At 37.5% G+C, this 22,021-nt stretch overlaps 1 protein-coding gene across 2 annotated transcripts in view; it reads right to left on the bottom strand.

Annotated features, from left to right (window-relative positions):
• Gtf2f2 (general transcription factor IIF subunit 2) overlaps nt 1-22,021 on the bottom strand; it is a 156,226-nt gene that overhangs the window by 113,679 nt on the left and 20,526 nt on the right. For both annotated transcript variants that reach the window (XM_076872402.1, XM_076872403.1), the window contains exons 2-4: nt 19,661-19,734; nt 9,694-9,712; nt 8,432-8,576 (exon numbers count right to left, since the gene is read on the bottom strand). In XM_076872402.1, the coding sequence (XP_076728517.1) occupies nt 8,432-8,576; nt 9,694-9,712; nt 19,661-19,734 (238 nt within the window). The remainder of the gene's footprint in view (nt 1-8,431; nt 8,577-9,693; nt 9,713-19,660; nt 19,735-22,021) is intronic.

Genomic DNA, 22,021 nt, shown 5'->3' with positions numbered 1-22,021 from the left:
GTAAAATATGTGTGTCGAAGATATTTTAATGAGGATCCAACATGGCGGCCGGCGAGGAAGCTGCACTTTCAATATCTCCACATTAACGGGATCAGAAACACCAATTAAAACAGCTACATTCTACCTACTGAGGATCTTCTAGCAAAATTCCGTTGAAAGGAGACCTGCCGAGAATTAGTAAGTTTATTAGACGTGACAGTTTGCCCCAGACCAGTGAAACTTGACCGGCAGCGCGGGCTCAGAGTCCAATCCCGCGGCCACCCGCCGCTTCTGCAAGTGGCAGGCGGCCCAGAGCAGCGCGGCAGAAGGGTCCCCGCCCGGCCAGCAGACAGCTCCCGCCATCCCGGCTACCCTGGCGGCCCTGCTTTCGCTCGGCGAACAGCCACCCCACCCGGCTGGTTCTTAGCCACGCGGCTGCAGTCACCCGGCTTTACAAGCGGCCCCCGGCGGCCCTGCTCGGCGAGAAGGGTCCCCGCCCGGCCGGCAGACAGCTCCCGCCATTCCGCTCTTGTTCTGCAAACAGCCACCCTGCCCGCTTGGTTCTTAGCCACGCGGCTGCAGCCACCCGGCTTTACAAGCACCCCCGGCGGCCCTGCTCGGCGAGAAGGGTCCCCGCCCTGCCGGCAGACAGCTCCCGCCATTCCGCTCTTGTTCTGCAAACAGCCACCCCGCCCGCCTGGTTCTTAGCCACGAGGCTGCAGCCGCCCGGCTTTACAAGCGCCCCCGGCGACCCTGCTCGGCGAGAAGGGTCCCTGCCCGGCCGACAGACAGCTTCCGCCATCCCGGCTACCCTGGCGGTCCCGCTCTTGCCCTGCAAACAGCCACCCCGCCCGCCTGGTTCTTAGCCACGAGGCTGCAGCCGCCCGGCTTTACAAGCGCCCCCAGCAGCCCTGCTCGTGGAGAAGGGTCCCTGCCCGGCCGGCAGACAGCTCCCACCATCCCGGCACTCCTGGCGGCCCGCCCGCTCTGCGAAGGGTCACCCCGCCCGGCTCTTAGCCACGCGGGCGCCATCTGCCTGGCTCTGTGGGCGCCCCCGGCGGCCCAGCGCAGCCAGAAGGGTCCCCGCCTGGCCCGACAGAAGGCACGTGCCCTTCCGGCTCTGCTAACGGCCCTGCCCACCCGGGAAAGGGCTCCCCCCCTTGAGAGGATAGGAAGGAAATCTAACCAAGCCTTTATGAATTAGCGAACTGGGATATAAAACCAGAGATTGTGTCAGACCAGAGACAAGCCATTTCCACCTCTCCCTTCGGTCACTCCTGCAAGGAGCCAGGGGCCCGCCATAGCAGAGAGGGGAAGTCACCAAAGATCGGCCAAAGAGATTCCTTCCCAGCGGATTCTAAATTAGCAGGAGCGGCGAGGGAGCCGGCCGGAGCTGGCGGGAACCGCGGCAGCGGCACGGGAACCGGCGGGAGCTGAGGCGGCGCTGACGCAGGAGCCGGCGGGAGCCGCGCGGCGCGGGTCTCCCAGCTACAGCTCCCACCAGTGCTGACAACTGAGGTCTCTTGCACCAGATACGGGGGCGTGGCTACCAGAAGGTAAGCAAATTTGCTGGGGGTTCTCAGCCCCAAGCTCTACAAACTTAGGGCCTGAGGGAGGCAAACAAGGAGAGTGTGCCCAGGCACTAATGAAACAGCTGCTCCACGCGTGTGCAAGGTAGGCGGAACCGTGACCACCGACAAAACAGGCCCAGTGGCCCGCCAGATACATCGCCCCGGTCGGGGGAGGGGCAGAGCCGCCACCAGCGCCTTTTAGGTAGACAGATCTGCAACCGACAGACAGAACAGGCCTAGTGGCCAGCGGAGGGGCAAAGCCGCTGCTCACGCCTGCAAGGTAGGCGGACCTGTGACCACCGAAAGAACAGGCCCATCGAAAGTACAGGTACAGCGGCCTCCTGGCGTGGAAGGCACATTGCCTCAATTGGAGGAGGGGCAGAGCCACCGCCAAAGCCTGCGAGGGAGACTTTGCAGCTATACAAGAGCAATATAAATATATAGGGGGAAAAATCAATAACACAACAGTTTCACCAAGCAGAAAGAAACGCGATCAGTATGAAAAGACAAGGAAAGAAAGGACCACAAGCAATGCAGGTCAACTCAACTTTAGAAGAGGTAATATCTGCAGCAGATGGAATGTCAGATAAAGAATTCAGGATATACATGCTTCAGATGATCTGGAGTCTCAAGGAAGACATTAGACAGCAAAATCAGACAATGAAAGACCACTTCGACCACTTCGACAATAAATTACACAAACAAATCCAAGAAGCAAAAGATCAATTATACAGGGAGATAGAGGTTATAAAAAACAAACAAACAGAAATCCTGGAAATGCAGGAAACAATAAACCAACTTAAAAACTCAATTGAGAATACTACCAGCAGAGTAGAACACTTAGAAGATAGAACATCAGACAATGAAGACAAAGTATTTCAACTGGAGAAGAACATAGACAGCTCAGCAAAGCTGTTAAGAAACCATGAGCAGAACATTCAAGAAATATGGGATAACATAAAGAGACCCAACTTAAGGGTCATGGGGATACAGGAAGGTATTGAGGTCCAAACCAAAGGAATGAGCAATCTATTCAACGAAATAATACGAGAAAACTTCCCAGACTTGAAGAATGAGACAGAATCCCAAATCCTAGAAGCCTACAGGACGCCGAATGTGCAAAATCATAAGAGAGCCACACCTAGACACATTATAATGAAGATGCCCAACATACAGAATAAGGAGAGAATTTTAAAAGCTACAAGAGAAAGGAAGCAGATTACATTTAGGGGTAAACCAATCAGGATAACAGCTGATCTTTCAACACAGACTCTGAAAGCTAGAAGATCCTGGAACAACATATTTCAAACACTGAAAGAAAAGGGGTTCCAACCAAGAATTGTGTATCCCGCGAAATTAAGCTTCAGGATGGAAGATGAAATTAAAACCTTCCATGATAAACAAAAGTTAAAAGAATTTGCAGCTAGAAAACCAGCTCTTCAAAACATCCTTGGCAAAATATTACAGGAAGAGGAAATGGAAAATATCAATGAAAACCAACAGCGGGAGGTAGTACAGTAAAGGTGGGGGGGAATAATCAAAGAGGAAAACAAACCATGTTTAGTAACATAAATAAACAAATATGGCTGGAAGAACAACCCATATCTCAATAATAACTCTAAATGTTAATGGCTTAAACTCACCAATTAAGAGACACAGGCTAGCAGAATGGATCACTAAACAAGACCCAACAATATGCTGCCTTCAGGAGACGCATTTGATAGGAAAAGACATACATAGACTGAAGGTGAAAGGTTGGGAAAAATCATATCACTCATATGGACTTCGGAAACAAGCAGGAGTGTCCATACTCATTTCAAATAAAATAGATTTCAAGCCAAAGTTAATCAAAAGGGATGAAGAGGGACACTACATACTTCTCAAGGGAACCATACACCAACAAGACATAACAATCATAAATATATATGCCCCAAACAATGGTGCAGCTATGTTCATCAAACAAACTCTTCTCAAGTTCAAGAGTCTAATAGACCACCATACAATAATCATGGGAGACTTCAACACACCTCTCTCACCACTGGACAGATCTTCCAAACAAAAGTTGAATAAGGAAACTATAGAGCTCAATAACACAATTAATGACCTAGACTTAATTGACATATATAGAATATACCACCCAACATCAAGCAGTTACACTTTTTTCTCAGCAGCACATGGATCCTTCTCAAAAATAGATCATATATTATGTCACAGGGCAACTATTAGACAATATAAAGGAGTAGAGATAATACCATGCATATTATCTGATCATAATGGAATGAAATTGAAAATCAACGATAAAAGAAGTAAGGAAAAATCATGCATCACTTGGAGAATGAACAATAGGTTACTGAATGATCAATGGGTTATAGAAGACATCAAGGAGGAAATTAAAAAATTCTTAGAGATAAATGAAAACACAGACACAACATATCGGAATCTATGGGACACATTGAAAGCAGTTCTAAGAGGAAAATTTATTGCTTGGAGTTCATTCCTTAAAAAAAGAAAAAACCAACAAATAAATGATCTAATACTTCAACTCAAAATCCTAGAAAAAGAAGAGCAAAACAACAGCAAAAGAAGTAGAAGACAAGAAATAATTAAAATCAGAGCTGAAATTAATGAAATCGAAACGAAAGAAACAATTGAAAAAATTGACAAAACTAAAAGTTGGTTCTTTGAAAAAATAAATAAAATCGACAGACCCTTAGCCACGCTAACAAAGAGAAGAAGAGAGAGAACTCAAATTACCAGCATACGGGATGAAAAAGGCAATATCACAACAGACACTTCAGAAATACAGAAGATTATCAGAAATTATTTTGAATCCTTATACTCCAATAAGATAGAAGATAGTGAAGGCATCGATAAATTTCTTAAGTCATATGATTTGCCCAGATTGAGTCAGGAGGATATTGACAACCTAAACAGACCAATATCAATTGAGGAAATAGAAGATACCATCAAAAGACTACCAACTAAGAAAAGCCCAGGACCGGATGGGTATACAGCAGAGTTTTTCAAAACCTTTAAAGAGGAATTAACACCAATACTTTTCAAGCTATTTCAGGAAATAGAAAAAGAGGGAGAACTTCCAAATTCATTCTATGAGGCCAACATCACCCTGATTCCTAAACCAGACAAAGACACTTCAAAGAAAGAAAACTACAGACCAATATCTCTAATGAACCTAGATGCAAAAATCCTCAATAAACTTCTGGCGAACCGGATACAAAAACATATCAAAAAAATTGTGCACCATGATCAGGTAGGATTTATCCCTGGGATGCAAGGTTGGTTCAATATACGGAAATCAATAAATGTTATTCACCACATCAACAGGCTTAAAAATAAGAACCATATGGTCATCTCGATAGATGCGGAAAAAGCATTCGACAAAGTACAGCATCCCTTTATGTTCAAAACTCTAGAAAAACTAGGGATAACAGGAACATACCTCAACATTGTAAAAGCAATCTATGCTAAGCCTCAGGCTAGCATCATTCTGAATGGAGAAAAACTGAAGGCATTCCCTCTAAAATCTGGAACAAGACAGGGATGCCCTCTCTCACCACTTCTGTTCAACATAGTTCTCGAATCACTGGCCAGAGCAATTAGACAGACGAAAGAAATTAAAGGCATAAAAATAGGAAAAGAAGAACTCAAATTATCACTATTTGCAGATGACATGATTCTATACCTAGCAGACCCAAAAGGGTCTACAAAGAAACTATTAGAGCTAATAAATGAATTCAGCAAAGTGGCAGGCTATAAAATCAACACGCATAAATCAAAGGCATTCCTGTATATCAGCAACAAATCCTCTGAAATGGAAATGAGGACAACCACCCCATTCACAATATCCTCAAAGAAAATAAAATACTTGGGAATCAACCTAACAAAAGAGGTGAAAGACTTATACAATGAAAACTACAGAACCCTAAAGAGAGAAATAGAAGAAGATCTTAGAAGATGGAAAAATATACCCTGTTCATGGATAGGTAGAAGTAACATCATCAAAATGGCGATATTACCAAAAGTTCTCTATAGGTTTAATGCAATGCCAATCAAAATCCCAACGGCATTTCTTGTAGAAATAGAGAAAGCAATCATGAAATTCATATGGAAAAATAAAAGACCCAGAATAGCAAAAACAATTCTAAGCAGGAAATGTGAATCAGGCGGTATAGCTATACCAGACTTCAAACTATACTACAGAGCAATAGTAACAAAGACAGCATGGTACTGGTACCAAAACAGGCAGGTGGACCAATGGTACAGAATAGAGGACACAGAAACCAATCCACAAAACTACAACTATCTTATATTTGATAAAGGGGCTAAAAGCATGAAATGGAAGAAGGATAGCATCTTCAACAAATGGTGTTGGGAAAACTGGAAATCCATATGCAACAAAATGAAACTGAATCCCTTTCTCTCGCCATGCACAAAAGTTAACTCAAAGTGGATCAAGGAACTTGATATCAAATCAGAGACATGGCGTCTGATAGAAGAAAAAGTTGGCTATGATCTACATACTGTGGGGTCGGGCTCCAAATTCCTCAATAGGACACCCATAGCACAATAGTTAATAACTAGAATCAACAAATGGGACTTACTCAAACTAAAAAGTTTTTTCTCAGCAAAAGAAACAATAAGAGAGGTAAATAGGGAGCCTACGTCCTGGGAACAAATCTTTACTCCTCACACTTCAGACACAGCCCTAATATCCAGAATATACAAAGAACTAAAAAAATTAGACAATGAGATAACGAATAACCCAATCAACAAATGGGCCAAGGACCTGAACAGAAATTTCTCAGAGGAGGACATACAATCAATCAACAAGTATATGAAAAAATGCTCACCATCTCTAGCAGTCAGAGAAATGCAAATCAAAACCACCCTAAGATACCATCTCACTCCAGTAAGATTGGCAGCCATTAGGAAGTCAAACAGCAACAAGTGCTGGCGAGGATGTGGGGAAAAGGGTACTCTTGTACATTGCTGGTGGGACTGCAAATTGGTGCGGCCAATTTGGAAAGCAGTATGGAGATTTCTTGGAAAGCTCGGAATGGAACCACCATTTGATCCAGCTATTCCACTACTCGGTCTATTCCCTAAAAACCTAAAAAGAGCACACTATAGGGACACTGCTACATCCATGTTCATAGCAGCACAATTCACAATAGCAAGACTGTGGAACCAACCTAGATGCCCTTCAATAGACGAATGGATAAAAAAAATGTGGCATTTATACACAATGGAGTATTACTCTGCATTAAGAAATGACAAAATCATAGAATTTGGAGGGAAATGGATGGCATTAGAGCAGATTATGCTAAGTGAAGCTAGCCAATCCCTTAAAAACAAATGCCAAATGTCTTCTTTGATATAAGGAGAGTAACTAAGAACAGAGTAGGGAAGAAGAGCATGAGAAGAAGATTAACATTAAACAGGGATGAGAGGTGGGAGGGAAAGGGAGAGAGAAGGGAAATTGCATGGAAATGGAAGGAGACCCTCAGGGGTATACAAAATTACATACAAGAGGAAGTGAGGGGAAAGGAGGGAAAATATAAGGGGGAGAAATGAATCACAGTAGAGGGGGTAGAGAGAGAAGAGGGGAGGGGAGGGGGGAGGGGGGATAGTAGAGGATAGGAAAGGCAGCAGAATACAACAGACTCCAGAATGGCAATATGTAAATCAATGGTTGTGCAACTGAAGTGATTCTGCAATCTGTATATGGGGTAAAAATGGGAGTTCATATCCCACTTGAATCAAAGTGTGAAATATGATATATCAAGAACTATGTAATGTTTTGAACAACCTACAATAAAAATTAATTAAAAAAAAAAAAAAAAAAAAGAAGATATTTTAACATTTTTTTGGTGAAACCAATTCTTTTTCTTTGACCACATGATCTTTTTGTTAGATTCAGTATCAAAGAAAAATAAAATAGAAAAACACTAATTACTTAGATCAGTTTATGCAGCTACTGGTAAAATTCAAGGTAACACAAAAACTTTTGAGGATATTCCTTCTGTAAAACAAGGATGTTCTTAGCATACTATAATTCTTACAGCTTTCTTTGTGATATCTGAGATAAAAATCACAGATTTTTTTTTTCCTTTTACATAACCAATAAGTTTGAATTACGGGTAGGAGAAAATTAGTTCCATTAAATTGAAATGAGATGCTGCTTCAGTAGTAATGTTATGAATTCACTGAAGAATTAAAAAAAAAGAAACAACGAAAATAATATCAAACTAAACACACACAACAAAAATTTCCCTCTATTTAATTCACAACTAAAACAATTGCTCCCAACTGATTCAACTCTTTAAAATACCTCACCACTGTCACACACAATTTAAAAACTAAACACAGAACTTCTTGGAAGACATCAACAATTAAAAGTTAATCTTTTATGCAATAAAAAGACCTTCTTAGTATACAAAGCATAAAAGTACAAAAATTCAGACCAAAATATTCCCTAATATTAACCAAGATTTTTAAAGTATAACTTATACTTGCTGAATGTAAATTTAGCAAAGGTGACCCTATCTTGGCAAACTCAAAAAGTTGTTTCTTCAACATCTTAGAAGGTAGTTTGATGCACCACATTCCTCCATCTACTTTGTGTTGTATGTTCATATCTCAAATGGAAATTAAACCCTTTTCAAGTAATGGCCAAAATTTCATTAATCACAAGAAAATACAGAACAAAGAGCCACATGACATGAGAAACAGAGCTGACAGAAAGACAGGTGGAACAGCATTGGTAATGACCTTAGAAAAGCAATCAGGAGTATATGTTGAAACAGAAAATCTATATAACTTGTACAGGAATCACATTAGATAATTCCATTCCCACTCACCTGATGAACTCTCAGTAAATACTGTTAAGGTCTGTCCTCCAACACTTTGCAAGACAAATGGATGTTCTCTAGGAGCACTGACTGAAGCTGGTTTTCCACCAATATCATGAATATTTGCAAGATCCTCATTCAAAGTAAATGATACCTAATAGACACGTTAACCAGAACGTATTACAATAGACATTTATATTCAAAGTACTTTACAAAAATTTTGATTATAAATCAAATACTTTTTTAAAAATGTCTTTTTCTAGCCATTTTATTAAACATTTTTTTTTAACTCATCAAAAAAATCTCTAATACTTAGTCATAAAAGAGAATCTATTCCCAGGTGTCAGAATGATGGGCTCATCTATCATTGCAAAGAAAGTCAACTTTTAAATATTCTATGGTCTGTAACTGAAGAACCTTTTTCAAAATAGGAATAAAATTACTTTTTCCTAAGATCTCTGAGGTCTGATTATATCTTATTGCCTTTATATCCTGAAGAACTAGCAAAGGACTTGACACAAAAAAGAAAACAATATTTGCTGAATGATTATTTCAAGAATACTAAGAAATCAAAGGTACTTGAAAGGGGAAAAATATGAGCTATTATTCTGAAAAGCTTAAACATTCTCATCAACAGTGGTTATATTCTTTTTCAATCTTAATGACCAATGCATGAGTACACAGTACTGCTTTATTTCTGAATATTTTAACAAATCAACTAAATATTTACAAGGGTAACTCAATAACAGGGTTTAGAATTAAAAGAGAGTAGGTGTACTTTCCAAATTATTTTATTATATGTGAGATCCTCTCAAAAGAGCATCAAATTTTGCATTAAAGAGATTTATAAACAATACTGGTCTCCCAATAGCATAAGGGAATCATGAAATATATATTAAATATCTTCTACTGTACCATAGGTACTGTACATGAACTAAACCCAAGGGGTCAAAAATCTAAAGCGCTCAAAAATCTGAGTCAAATGCCTTTGCCATATTGAAGTAATGCTAAAACATTACTGAGTGGTACTCAGTTTAATAGTACTGAGAAAGGGATATTTAAGTCAAATAAGAAAAATGTTGACAACAAACAACTGGAGGACTCCATTCATTCACACAAGGATAGCATTTCTAACTTTATATGTTCCTGGTCACCAGCATTCATTTGATTTAATGTGGAGGTTTTTCATAAAGCTAATAACACCCTCTCTTTACTAATGAAGAGTAAAACACTTCCATGCTTTAATTTTTTTTTCATATAATTAATCTTACCTCAGTCCTTCCTTGATTCCTAAAAGAAAAGAAAAAAATATTTTAAATTATTTAGATTTCATATTGTTTTCAAATATGAGTTAAGAGCTAAAAGAAATAATGCTACTTAATATTACGTAAAATATTACATTTATAAAGACTAATGTTTATCCTTGGCTTCTCCCAACTATTTATAATCCTATAGGAAAAAACAAAGTTACATTGATCCTACATGATTATTTTAGATACTATGAACTTACATCACATAACACTATTATTACCTGTCCTAATTACATTTTGTCCTAATAAAGATCCTATGATTCTTATCTTTATTTCTGAACATTTTCAGTTTCAGCAGCATGTGAATGTATATTTAATACCTGATCTAAATAGTATTTCATCAAATTTTACTATTTACTTCGTCTATGTGAAAAGGTTTCACTTAACTAAAGTCTTAATGATCAAAAGTTATTAAATTTAACCATATATTAAAATCATAAGAAATTTTCTCCACTGTAAAAAAAAATATGGCTACTATAAACACTTTTTTACTACAAACAAACCAAAAAAATGTTTTGAAATAGCCATAATTTCACTGCTAACATCTTAATACAGGTAAAAATCCTTCTACACTATTTCACACATATTTGAATTACCCATTTAAAATTTTTTACAAATATAGAATTAATGTGCATCCTATATAAATAACATAACTTTTTTAAAAATATGTATTTATATGTATTTACTTACTACATGCAAAGTACTGAGGGGAAGGTCTCTGCCCCTGCCAGCAAAATACATAAATTTTAATGTTCCCTTAAGAGAGCCATGCTGTATGTGCTAGGATCAGATGGGAGAATACAATTTCTTCCATTTGAAGGCTTAAGGGATGGCTCAACAAAGAGGCAGATCTGAGCGGATCCTTGAAACACTAAGACTGCAATAAATGGAGATGGGAAAATACTGTTTCAGAAGTGAATAGCTCAGCCAAGTCACAGAAAGGTCTCATCACAAATAAGTAATCAGATTTGGCTGGTAAAGAGGCAATATAAAGAATGGTGGGTCTGGGGGAATAACTCAGTGGTATAGCACATTGCTTCCCCCATGCACGAGAGACTGGGTTCAATCTCCAACACACACATACACAAAAAGAAAAAATGAGAGGCATAGTGAGAGATGAACGGAAGTTAAATCATGGAATATCTTAAATATCATAGTCCAAAGATGAACTTAATTCTTTGGGCAATGAAGATCCACAGACACTGTTCAAACAAATGAATAAAGGTCAAAAATACTCCAGAAAACTTGCACCAGAAAACGTGTAGGATAGACTAAAGGTGACTAGAGATATGAAGACCAGTTTCTCCACTCAGCTTAATTCCAATCTGCCTTTATTCGGTCGCTTAATCATTCATTCTGTCATTACAAGTCTACTACACAATCCTCTAGACATTGTTGTAGGAGCCTGGTATAGTATGACTATAGGACCTTGTCCTCAGGAAGTTCCAGTATAATAAAAATAGTCAGGTCCAATCCATAAACAACTAAAAATAAGGCAATTTATATCTTGTCAAAATGATAAAGCATTATGGCAGAAGTAAAACACACTGTCAAGGAAATGCAGACTAGAAAGCCAAGAAAAGATGAATCTGAGTGCAGGGTGAGATCAACACCATGGGAGCATTCCAGGCTACAGGAACAGCCCACAAGGGCAAGTAAACATCCAAAATGACAAAATAACACATTCTTTCTGGCACCAGAATGGAAGGCTGGGTTCAAGCAGTCAAGTCTTTTAGACCAGACTAAGCAGTCCAGTTTCTTATACAGATTTGTTTAGTATAGGTTTCTCAGTCTTTCATTGCATATTAAAAGGCAGTGTTCATCTTAGTTGAGAAAGTATCTAGAATAGAGATGAGAAGATACTAAGAGTTCACATAAAAATGTGAATTCCAGCTTCTCTTACAACCGGCCCCCAATTCCACTTGACAACAATCCTCTAGATATGTGTTTGAGAAAGGCACTAAATCCACCAGTCTCTTCCCTGTCACTCCTGAACTTGGCTTCTAGAGGCATTTAATTTAGTTGCCTTTAAAACAGAAATGATGTGTACAAAGCAAAGGCAAAGTTGCAAAATGTGCTCTCAAAATGTTTACTGAATATGGAGGCAAATACAAAAATCTACATTAAAAGGAATGAAGGCTTGAATCAGGTAGCTATAAAATGCAAGAAACTTCATGATGGGTCATTAAACTTTTAGAACAGCTTACAAAACTGACAGAAGAGGAAATGACTGGAAGTGGGCAGCAAAGGAAAAAGGATGAATTACAGATCATGTTGACATTTCCAATCTGGATAACTAGAAAATCATCCAGATGCAATTAGGGAACACAGGAGGGGAGAATAACTTCATTTTCACATATGTAATTATAGCCTAGCTGGAATGATAAAGAGATTGATGAGCTCTAGATGAGTTAAATTTCTAAGGAAAAGTTAATCCTTTAAGACTTAAAACTTATTTGAAAAGGAAGATACATATCCCCTTGCTCACATGCATACATGTACAAAATTACACACAATCTTTTGTTGTTCTACATTACAAATATAATACACCCTGTGCACCATGGCCTGTGGTCTAATTGACAAACATCAACTATTATAACATTTCCCCTTTCGCTATTCTTAGTTCATCTGTCAACACTCAACAGCTACTTCTTTGGATTCCACTCTCATACCTCTTTCTTTTTTAAAAATTATAAATAGTCATGTCTTTCTTTTTTCTTACACTTTTAAGCACTTCTTGGATCTAACACCAATGGAGTCATGAGTTTTTTTTTTTTACTATCACTGATAATGAAGCATCATCCCTTCTCAGTTAAGAAAACCAACCAAGGTTGAGAATGTAGCTCAGTGGTACAGAACTTGCCTAGGTGTGAGGCCCTGGAGTTTCATCCTCAGTACCACACAAAATAAATAAATAAATAAATGAAAGAAAAGAAAAAGAAAACAAACCATACAACATCAAGTTTTCAATTTGCTTAAGGATTTTTGTTGTTTGTTTTGTTTTTAATCCTTATTAATACCTCTGCTTCCAATTTAGGTAAAAAAATCATTAGGTGAAATCAAGCAAGTATCTGCAAAGAAGGTTGGGCAATAGTCACAGCATAAGCTGGGTAAAGAGGATGTCCCTGGATTGAGGAAACAGCCTGAGGCAAGGTACCAAAGCCAAGATGGATAAGGAGTGGCTCTTCTGAGCCTAATAAGTAGGAGATGGAATGGAAGCCTGAGTGAGTGAGGCGGGCAGCAAAGGTGGGAGCCAAATCAGGGAGCTACAGCCCAAGCAGAGCGAGAAGGGTATTCAAGGGCATCCCACATGGGGTGGGACAGGCAGGGGACTACACAAATAAGAACAGAAGCCTAAACAAACAAGTAAATATATTAAAGATAACTAGAACCAGGGTTTTCACTTTTAGAAAAGAGAGACAAACAAGAAAAGGGAAAAAAACTGGAACATATCATATAGTGTTGGATAGGAACCAGATAACGGTATGAGGTCATGATTTTCAATATATGTAGATATATAGATGTAAAGGGGTGCGTTTGTGTGTGTGCTGAAATTTTATAAAATAACTGCCTTGTAAACGACAACTGCATTGACACCTATAGATTGAAAAGTCAAGGAAAAACTTCAGAATGTTGTAGATTGAGTGAAGCAAAGTACAAACACATAGCAACAGAACGCAACCTGATTCTACCCTGGATCTTTTCGTTATAAAACAATATTAAGACAATTGGAAAACCTTGATTGAAGTCTAAGGATTAAGTAGTAGTACTTTTTTATTTTACTGATTTGAAGAGGTAAATTGTGATTATGTGGGAGAACATCATTGGAGGAAATACACATTAAAATACTAGAGGGTGGCAGGGAATGAGGTCAGTACCGTATTCTCAAATGATCCAGCAAAAAAGACCTTTATAATATTCCTCGAACATTTCTATAGCTTGAGACTATTTTAAAATAAAAGATTTGAAGTAAGTTTAAAATATGTCATTTATTTAAATAACCACTTACTAAGGAATATAAGGATATTGCTAATTTTTCTCTATAACAAATAATACTGCAATTAACATCACTACTTATCAATCTCCACATTACCAACTTATTGCTTCTGAGGGATAAACTCCCAGAAATCAATGGGATTACTTAGAGGCATGAACATTTTATTTTTAATTTTTCTAGCCTTCTCATTATTCTCACCCTATTCTGCTGGGTATGATTTCCAAGGAATCTCCATACTGCTTTCCAAATTGGCTGCACCAATTTGCAGTCCCTAGAATGACAGCACCAAGAACTAAACATAATGCTTGAGGTTTAGCTGTCAGAGAAAACAATGGGATTAATACTCTGTTTTGAGTAGCAATATTATATATTGCATGTGTTTTATATATTATAAACATATACCTGTATTTTCAGACTGCCTTTTAAAAAATTTGTACCAATTTAAATGCCTATCAACAGTATAACACTTTTAAATTTATTAAATTTATCAATAAAAATTACATCTCATTGAATTTTTGTTTGTAGACTTTCTATTATCGGTAGGCCCCTATATGACATGGAATAATAAATGTGTTTAGATATAAAACTACAAATGATGTTTCTCTGGAAGAAGTCTTATTTGTGTAGGGTATGATTCATGATTGTCAAAAAAATATAACATAAATCAAACATTTTTTCTGAGATGATGTAGAAAAAAGCTGGCTTTAAAATTAAAGCTAAAGCAAAACTATAAGCTAATTAAAATGTGGTACATGTCAAAATGCCCAAAGGTATAAAAATAATCCAAGTACAACGTTTTAGAACATCACATAGATTGCTTTACACAAATGGCCTAAATGTTACCAACTGTTAAAATAGGCTGTTACTCTTATCCTATTCACAACTGGACTCTCCTTTTTTCAGATGTTAAGTCAGAACCAAATTTGGGAGGAGCAACACTCCCAGCTGCACTCCAATTCTTCTCTTGCCTCTGCCTCTCCCAGTCTCTCCCCCCTGAAGCCCTCTCTCTGCTGGAATGACCCACCATACCTCATAGGTCTTCCCAGCTTCTGGCCTACAATGCACAGCATGCTGCTGCTTAGCTTTGGGAGAGTTGGTGGCAGGAAGTGTCCAGAGTTACATCACATCAGACACAGGCAATGCCTCCTATTTGGATTGTGTGGTATGACCGTAGGTGAACACTACTGAGAACTGTACATACTTTCAATCTACAACATAGTAATACTTGCTCCTTTTAACAGATGAGGAAAGAGAGAAGGTAATCAACTTTTCCACAACACACAGCTAATCAGTGACAAATCAGAACTAAACCTCAGGCCTGACTCCCTGGTCCATATTCCTAACCAGTATGCCACAGTGCCTTTCCAAACACCTCAGTTGTTTTTATTTTTTATCTCAAATTACTTTTTTTATCAAATGGGGTATAATTTCTCATTTTTCTGATTGTACAGGTTGCAGAATCACATTGGTCATACAGTCACCTATATACATACAGCAATAATAATGTCTATTTTATTTTGCTGCCCTTCCTATCCCCACTTCCCCTCCCCTGCCCTCCCATCACATCTCTCTACCCAATCTAATGTGACACACTTCTTTTTTTTTTCCCTCACAACATCATACATGTATTCTATATAACGATGAGGGTCTCCTTACTCTTCAGTGCAATTCCCCTTCTCCCTCCTTTTCTCTCCCACCTCTCTTCCCTATTTAGTGATAATCTTCTCATGCTCTTCCTCCCTATCCCATTTTGAGTCACCCGCCCCCCTTATATCAGAGAAGACATTTGGCATTTGTTTTTTAGGGATTGGCTAACTTCACTTAGCATAATCTGCTCTAATGCCATCCATTTCCCTGCAAATGCCATGATCTTGTTATTTTTTAGTGCCGAGTAATATTCCATTGTGTATAAATGCCACATTTTTTTTTATCCATTCATCTATTGAAGGGCATCTAGGTTGGTTCCACAGTCTAGCTATTGTGAATTGTGCTGCTATAAACATTGATGTGGCTATGTCCTTGAAGTATGCTCTTTTTAGGTCTTTTGGGTATAGTCCGAGAAGGGGAATAGCTGGGTCAAATAGTGGTTCCATTCCCAGCTTTCCAAGGAATCTCCATACTGCTTTCCAAATTGGCTGCACCAATTTGCAGTCCCACCAGCAATGTATGAGTGTACCTTTTTCCCCGCATCCTCGCCAGCACCAAATTACTTTTTTTAAGCCACAGGTAACCCCATAAACTGGTAAGTTTTCTTCTCAAGAATCAATAGTTGATTACACATCTTTTAGTCTTAAAAACATGTGAAGACAGTTTCCTTGGTTTGTCCTAAATCTTCTCTTAACAGTCCTAGAATCTTCAAACGTTCCACATTCCTCATTAGGCACTGACTAAAATAGTTCTCATCATTCCTAGTTTCAGTTCACTGAATGAACTGATTTGGCCATGACTCTCTTCAAGAGCAGCATAAAGAACTAAACATAATTTTACACTGTGAGCTAACCAGCAGAGAAGACAGTGGGACTATCATCCCACTTCATTCTAAACAACAAACATCTATTAATGGATTCTTTTGCTTACAGCCACATAAATTTTATGACTCATATTATGCTTGAAATAACTAAAATTCTGATAACCTAGTCACACGTACTACTAAGCCATTCCTTCACTCATCCTACATTGTTTAATAGCAAATCTTGTAATTCACCAAGAATAACAAAAACTAAATTATGAATGTAAACAAGACAGCCTGGAGAATACAGCCAGGAGACCTAGTAGGGAACAAGCTGTTTTCAAGCATTTCCACAGCAATCTTGAGGTACTATTACTATATATAAATATATAAAATGTATATATAAATATATAAATTTATAGTAAATAGTATTATTTACTGCTATATTATTTATTGTATTATTTACTGCTGTATTAGGCGGCTAGATCTTTTGTCTATATATAAAACACACAGATAATGCACACGTTCACAATCTGCTCCTTTTCTGTCCCCTACTCTTGTATAAAAACTCCTAAATAAAACAATTCCCTTTTAAGAAAATCTGGTAAGTATACTTTTAGATTCAACTGTATTGATTAAAGTGATATAAATTGGGGAGATTTCAAACCACTTTAACTGAGGATTTTATTTTCAAAAGAATTCAGAAACTAAAATGGGAAAAACAAGAAAGAGAGGCATTGACAAGGGATCCTAAGGAAGACATAAGGGAAAATGAAATAGAATAAACCAAAGTCTTGGAGCTAAATATGAGTCAATGACAAAGAGAAAAAAAGTCAAGTTCTGTACTATGATCAAAAGTTAGCAAAATGGAGCTTAAAGGGGTTTGAGAAACACTTAGCTATGGAATAAATAAAGATGTTTTAAAACTCTGTCCATATGCTAAGCATCCAAAATAATCTATATGTAATCTGGAAGTTTACATACCAAACTGTCACCACCTCTAAGGACTGTGAATGGGAAAAACAGGTGAGCTTTCCTTTCTCTTTTGTACAAAGGTAATTTTTTAAAAAAAATTAAAATATGTACTACTTATGCCATAAAACACACACACAATATTTCTATGGGTCTTTGGTTGAACTTCTACAGGAATCAACTATACTACCACATAAAACTGGCAAACTGGCCAGGTAATGGATGGAAGAAAACAAACAAACACACACACAATCTGTTAATATTTTGGGTAACCATACAATTTACAAAACCAGAAAACCAGTACACTATGGAAAAAGAACAAGAGACCCATTGGTAATTGTATTAAAGAAACATATAAATAAGTAGTATTCCAGGCATTATATGTTAAATGCAATCATTTAAACCATCTATCTTAAACTAAGGAGAAAAAGAGCTTGAAATTTTCTACTAAGCCAGGATTGTCAAGAAAAAATGCAGAACATATTCATTATTGCTTATTTAGCATGTCATCTTTAAGATCTTACTTTAGTGATAAAAGTAATATTTGGGGCTTAAATAGCTTTACTTTTCTTTATACAGAGATTTATAGAAATGTAATGGTAGGAAAAAGAGAACATCTGAGTTTAACCAACTCAAAGCACTTAAGCTATTTCACTTGTCTTACAAACACTCTCCCAAGGGTGGAGAAGACATTGTTATTCATATTTTACAAGACAAAAAGCTAAGGCTAGAGAGATAAGGCCCCAAACCAATCAACTATCCACAAATACTTGGGATGAGAAGCCAGGTCTTGAGCTCTAGTGAAGTCAGGACATAATACCCTGGAGTTAAGTGGCTAAGGCCCTTCTCCTTTAGCCTGCCTTTCTTTGGTGACATACATTTCTGAGATTTTGGCGGTAGCTCCCATTCCGCTACCAGTAAAATCTAATGTAAAAAATTCCAAAGTCTTTTAACAGAAAAGTAGATAATTATCTGCATTACAAAGAATTCCACTTCCAGAAAAAAAAAACAAAAACATAAATCACAACAGATTTCAATTAAAAGTATACAGTGTTTCCTTTTACAGTAAAGGTAAGACTGAGGCTAGCTAGGGTAAAGCACATACCTAGCATGAACCAGGCCCTGGGTTCAATCCCCAGCACCACAGAAAGATAAATAAATAAAAGTATGACAATCTACGGAAAATGTAATTTATCTACAACCTTCCAAGAATACATTCATTTTATAAAGTTAAATACAAATAACTACATCCATATTATCTCACTGGATTTATATAAAAGTCCTACAAAACAGGCAACTTTAAGGATAAGAAATAAAAACTCAGAAAAGATTCAGTAACCTGGACAAAGCTTCACTGATACTAACTAATCAAGAGTGTCATTTCAGATGCGAAGTTAAAAAAAAAAAAAATTCCAGGAAAGACATGATCAGTCATAACAAGTTCTGTAGAAGGTCAATTAAGAAGACTACTATTTGACTCTAGGATTTAGGAATTTGGATACAGCACTCTGTTTAAAAAAAAAAGGAACCCAAATTCTTTACAACAAATTCTTTGACTTGGGACTCTATTACGCCACCCTTGAGTTTGGGCTTAGATTTGTGAGTTGCTTTGCTAATAGAACTCCAGCAAACATACACAAGATCAGGTTTGCAAAGTGCTTGTACACTGGGGCTTCCCTCTTTTTGGCTACTTGGAACTCTTTTTCCATTATGAGAATAAATATGCTGGAGATGAAACGAATGGTCATTGCCCCAGCTGTTATCACATCACAAGACACTAAGGATGTCATTTTAACCAAGAAAGCCAGCCAGGTCAGTCCAACTAAAACCAATCCACAGAATTAAAGACAAATAAGATGGTTTTAATTCTAAACCACCAGGTTTGGGGTTGACTGTTACAAAGCAAAAGCTAATTGATAAAGGAGAGGATATTGTTAATAGGTAAGAGCTATTTCAATCGAGTAGTAGGCATGGAAAGCTGACTAGAGTTTTGATTAAAATGAATGGATAGAAAGAAAGGAATATGAGACCTTAGGATTACATCAGCTCAGCTTTTGAGGCTTCTCTGTTACACTGTTTACTAGAAGTTCCCTACTTACTTTCAAAGTGCCTAAAAACAGGAATGGTAGAACAGTGGCAAAATCCTTTTACTGAAAAGCTTTCTTTGGTGCGTCCAGTTATACCCAACCCAGGCACACCTCCACACAAAACATACAGAGGATAGAGGAGTAGGGGAACTACATACTCCACTGTTTCATTGACCTCACATTTTACCAATAAATCGCACCCTATATTCACACCACCAGTCACTGAAGAGTGCACGTACACAGACAAGAACTTCTTTTCACAAGGCACATAACCATCTCTTTTGACAAGCTTTGGTGTGCTCATTCTTTTCATCTTCCAAGTAAATTCTCTATCTGACCAAGAACTATAATCATAGACAAAACATCTGTAAAATTTTTTTTAAAAAAACTTTTTAAAATGTTAGTAATATGTAAATAACTTACTTGGCAATCCGCAGTTTCCCAACTTCACCTCTTCCAGGGGCTTTAGCCCATTGCTGTGACAAATATTTAGGAACCTAAAATGAAGTGAAACATTTTACAGGTGATGAGAATGGGGTACCCCAGGATTATAAACTTATCTAGAGTTAAATAATTAGTAAATGATAGAGCCAGGATTCGGATCTAGGCAGAATAGCTCCAGGATCTGCATTCTTCACCCAATACATTATACTGTGTCTATAACTGTACTCATGCAATTAGAAGGAACTTAATTTTAATAAAGAAAAATGAAATAAAATGCTGAATGTCTATTATATACCTAACCTTGAATCTTTTAAGAAGTAGTATGGACTCTGGAATCATTACATACCTTTAAGGTTATCCTATTATGAAGAGTAAAAAAGATACTATATGTAAAGTTTAAAGTATATGTAAAGTTTAAAGTACAATGCCTTATGCGACGCAAGTAGTCAATGAATGTTATGTGTCATTATTTCTCACAATAATCTTGGAATGATAACATGAGCATGAATGCACAATTGAGCCAGAGGCAGATGCCAAAACTGGGGGGGAGGGGTGATCTATGTGGCAATATTTCATTTAAAAAAAATTTTAAAAAGGAAAAGAAAAAAACGCTTGACTATTAAATAAATTGCATACCTTGAATATAGTAAAAATTTAAAAACAGAAGGGTAAAAAGAAGAGCCTGATTGTATTTGTTCAATTATCTATGCATTCTTTACACTAGAATGTATTGAATTACTGCTGTGTATCAAACAATATACCAGAGGTTGGGAAAAGAGGAAGGAAGAAGGGAGTCAAACAGCATCAAGGATCATGCCAGACATTTCATATTCACTATCACATTTAATCCTTCCAATTAACTATAAAATCACCATCATTCTCCTCATTCTACAGACAAAAACCGAATCTAAGAAGGCTGAAACAATATAGTTAGCTAGTATCAGACATAAGGCTTGTTTCTAGTTTGATCTGATATTCTCTTACTGCCCCACACTGCCTTCCCTAGGGGTACCAACAATAAGAAAAGTATGTAAAAAAAACTAGAGGAAAAAGGACTTTGAAGATTCTATTATCTTAACATGTCAGCTTCGCTGCACACTACTCAAACAAGCTTAAAGGATTTGGCAAAAGCCTTATGGTAACTGTATCTATCCATTAGGTACCCTTTGATCATGGGTGAAAAGAAAACCTACTTAAAGAGTACTTATTGGCCCAAGACAACCAGCTTAAAGGGCTTGATTAAGGGATCAAATATTATCATGAGGACTCACTCTTTCACTGTCTTTCAACTCTTTTCCCCTCCACCCACGTTGACTCAATTCTCAAGATGGCTGAAGCAACTCCAAAACAGCAAAAGTCTCCTTCCCAAGTGGCAATTACTTCCTTGGGTATATTTTCACAGGCTAGCCAGAGTTGATGACATCTTTAGATAGGAGCAGTAAACACCATTAGAATCACAAAGATTGAAAATAGGGAGTACTAGTCACCATAAGGAAAATCCAGGTGCTATTACTATGTCAAGGTCAGTAGATCTGATTAGTAAACTATAGGTGGTGCTGGAAAAACTGTATGCAGGTGTGGAAGAATGAATTGATATGTAAAGTCCAAAAACAATGTGACTACTAGAATAAAACACAGGGAAACACGATAAGACACTGGAATAGGTAAGGATTTTTTTTTAAAAAGACCCTAACAGCACAGGAAACAAATGGAAATACAGGCAAACAGAAACATGTCAAACTAAAAAGCTTCTATACAGCAAAGAAAAACAATCAACAGAGTGAAGAAATAGTCTGTAGAATGGGGGTGGGGGAGGAACTGCAAACCACACATCTAACAAGAAAAGATGAGAAACTTAAAAAAAAAAAATCCTTAATAGCAAAGAAATCTAATTGTAAATTTGGTAGTAAGTAGATATTTCTAAGTAGATATTTTCTAAGTAGATATTTCTCAAAACAAGATTTACAAATGGACAACCAGTATATGAAAAAAAAATGCTCAATATCACTAACCATTAGGGAAATGCAAATCAAAACAATGAGATATCACCTTACTTTAGTAAGAATGATTATAAACAAAAAGACAAGAGTTTGAAGATGTTGTGAAAAAGGAACCCTTGCACACTGTTGACAGGAATGTAAGTTAATACATTCATTACAGAAAACAACACAGAAATTTCTCAAAACATTAAAAACAAAACTACCAAATATATGATCCATCAATCCCACTCCTGGGTATATATCCAAAAGATATGAAAGCAGTATGTCACAGAAACATCTTTACTCCCATATTTACTGCAGCAGTATTCAAAATAGCCAAAAAATGAAATTAACCTAAGAG

Source organism: Callospermophilus lateralis, chromosome 12 (genome assembly GCF_048772815.1).
Source record: "Callospermophilus lateralis isolate mCalLat2 chromosome 12, mCalLat2.hap1, whole genome shotgun sequence".
NCBI lineage: Eukaryota > Metazoa > Chordata > Mammalia > Rodentia > Sciuridae > Callospermophilus > Callospermophilus lateralis.
The sequence above is the reverse complement of the archived record's forward strand: the minus strand, read 5'-3'. Positions and strand labels throughout refer to the sequence as shown.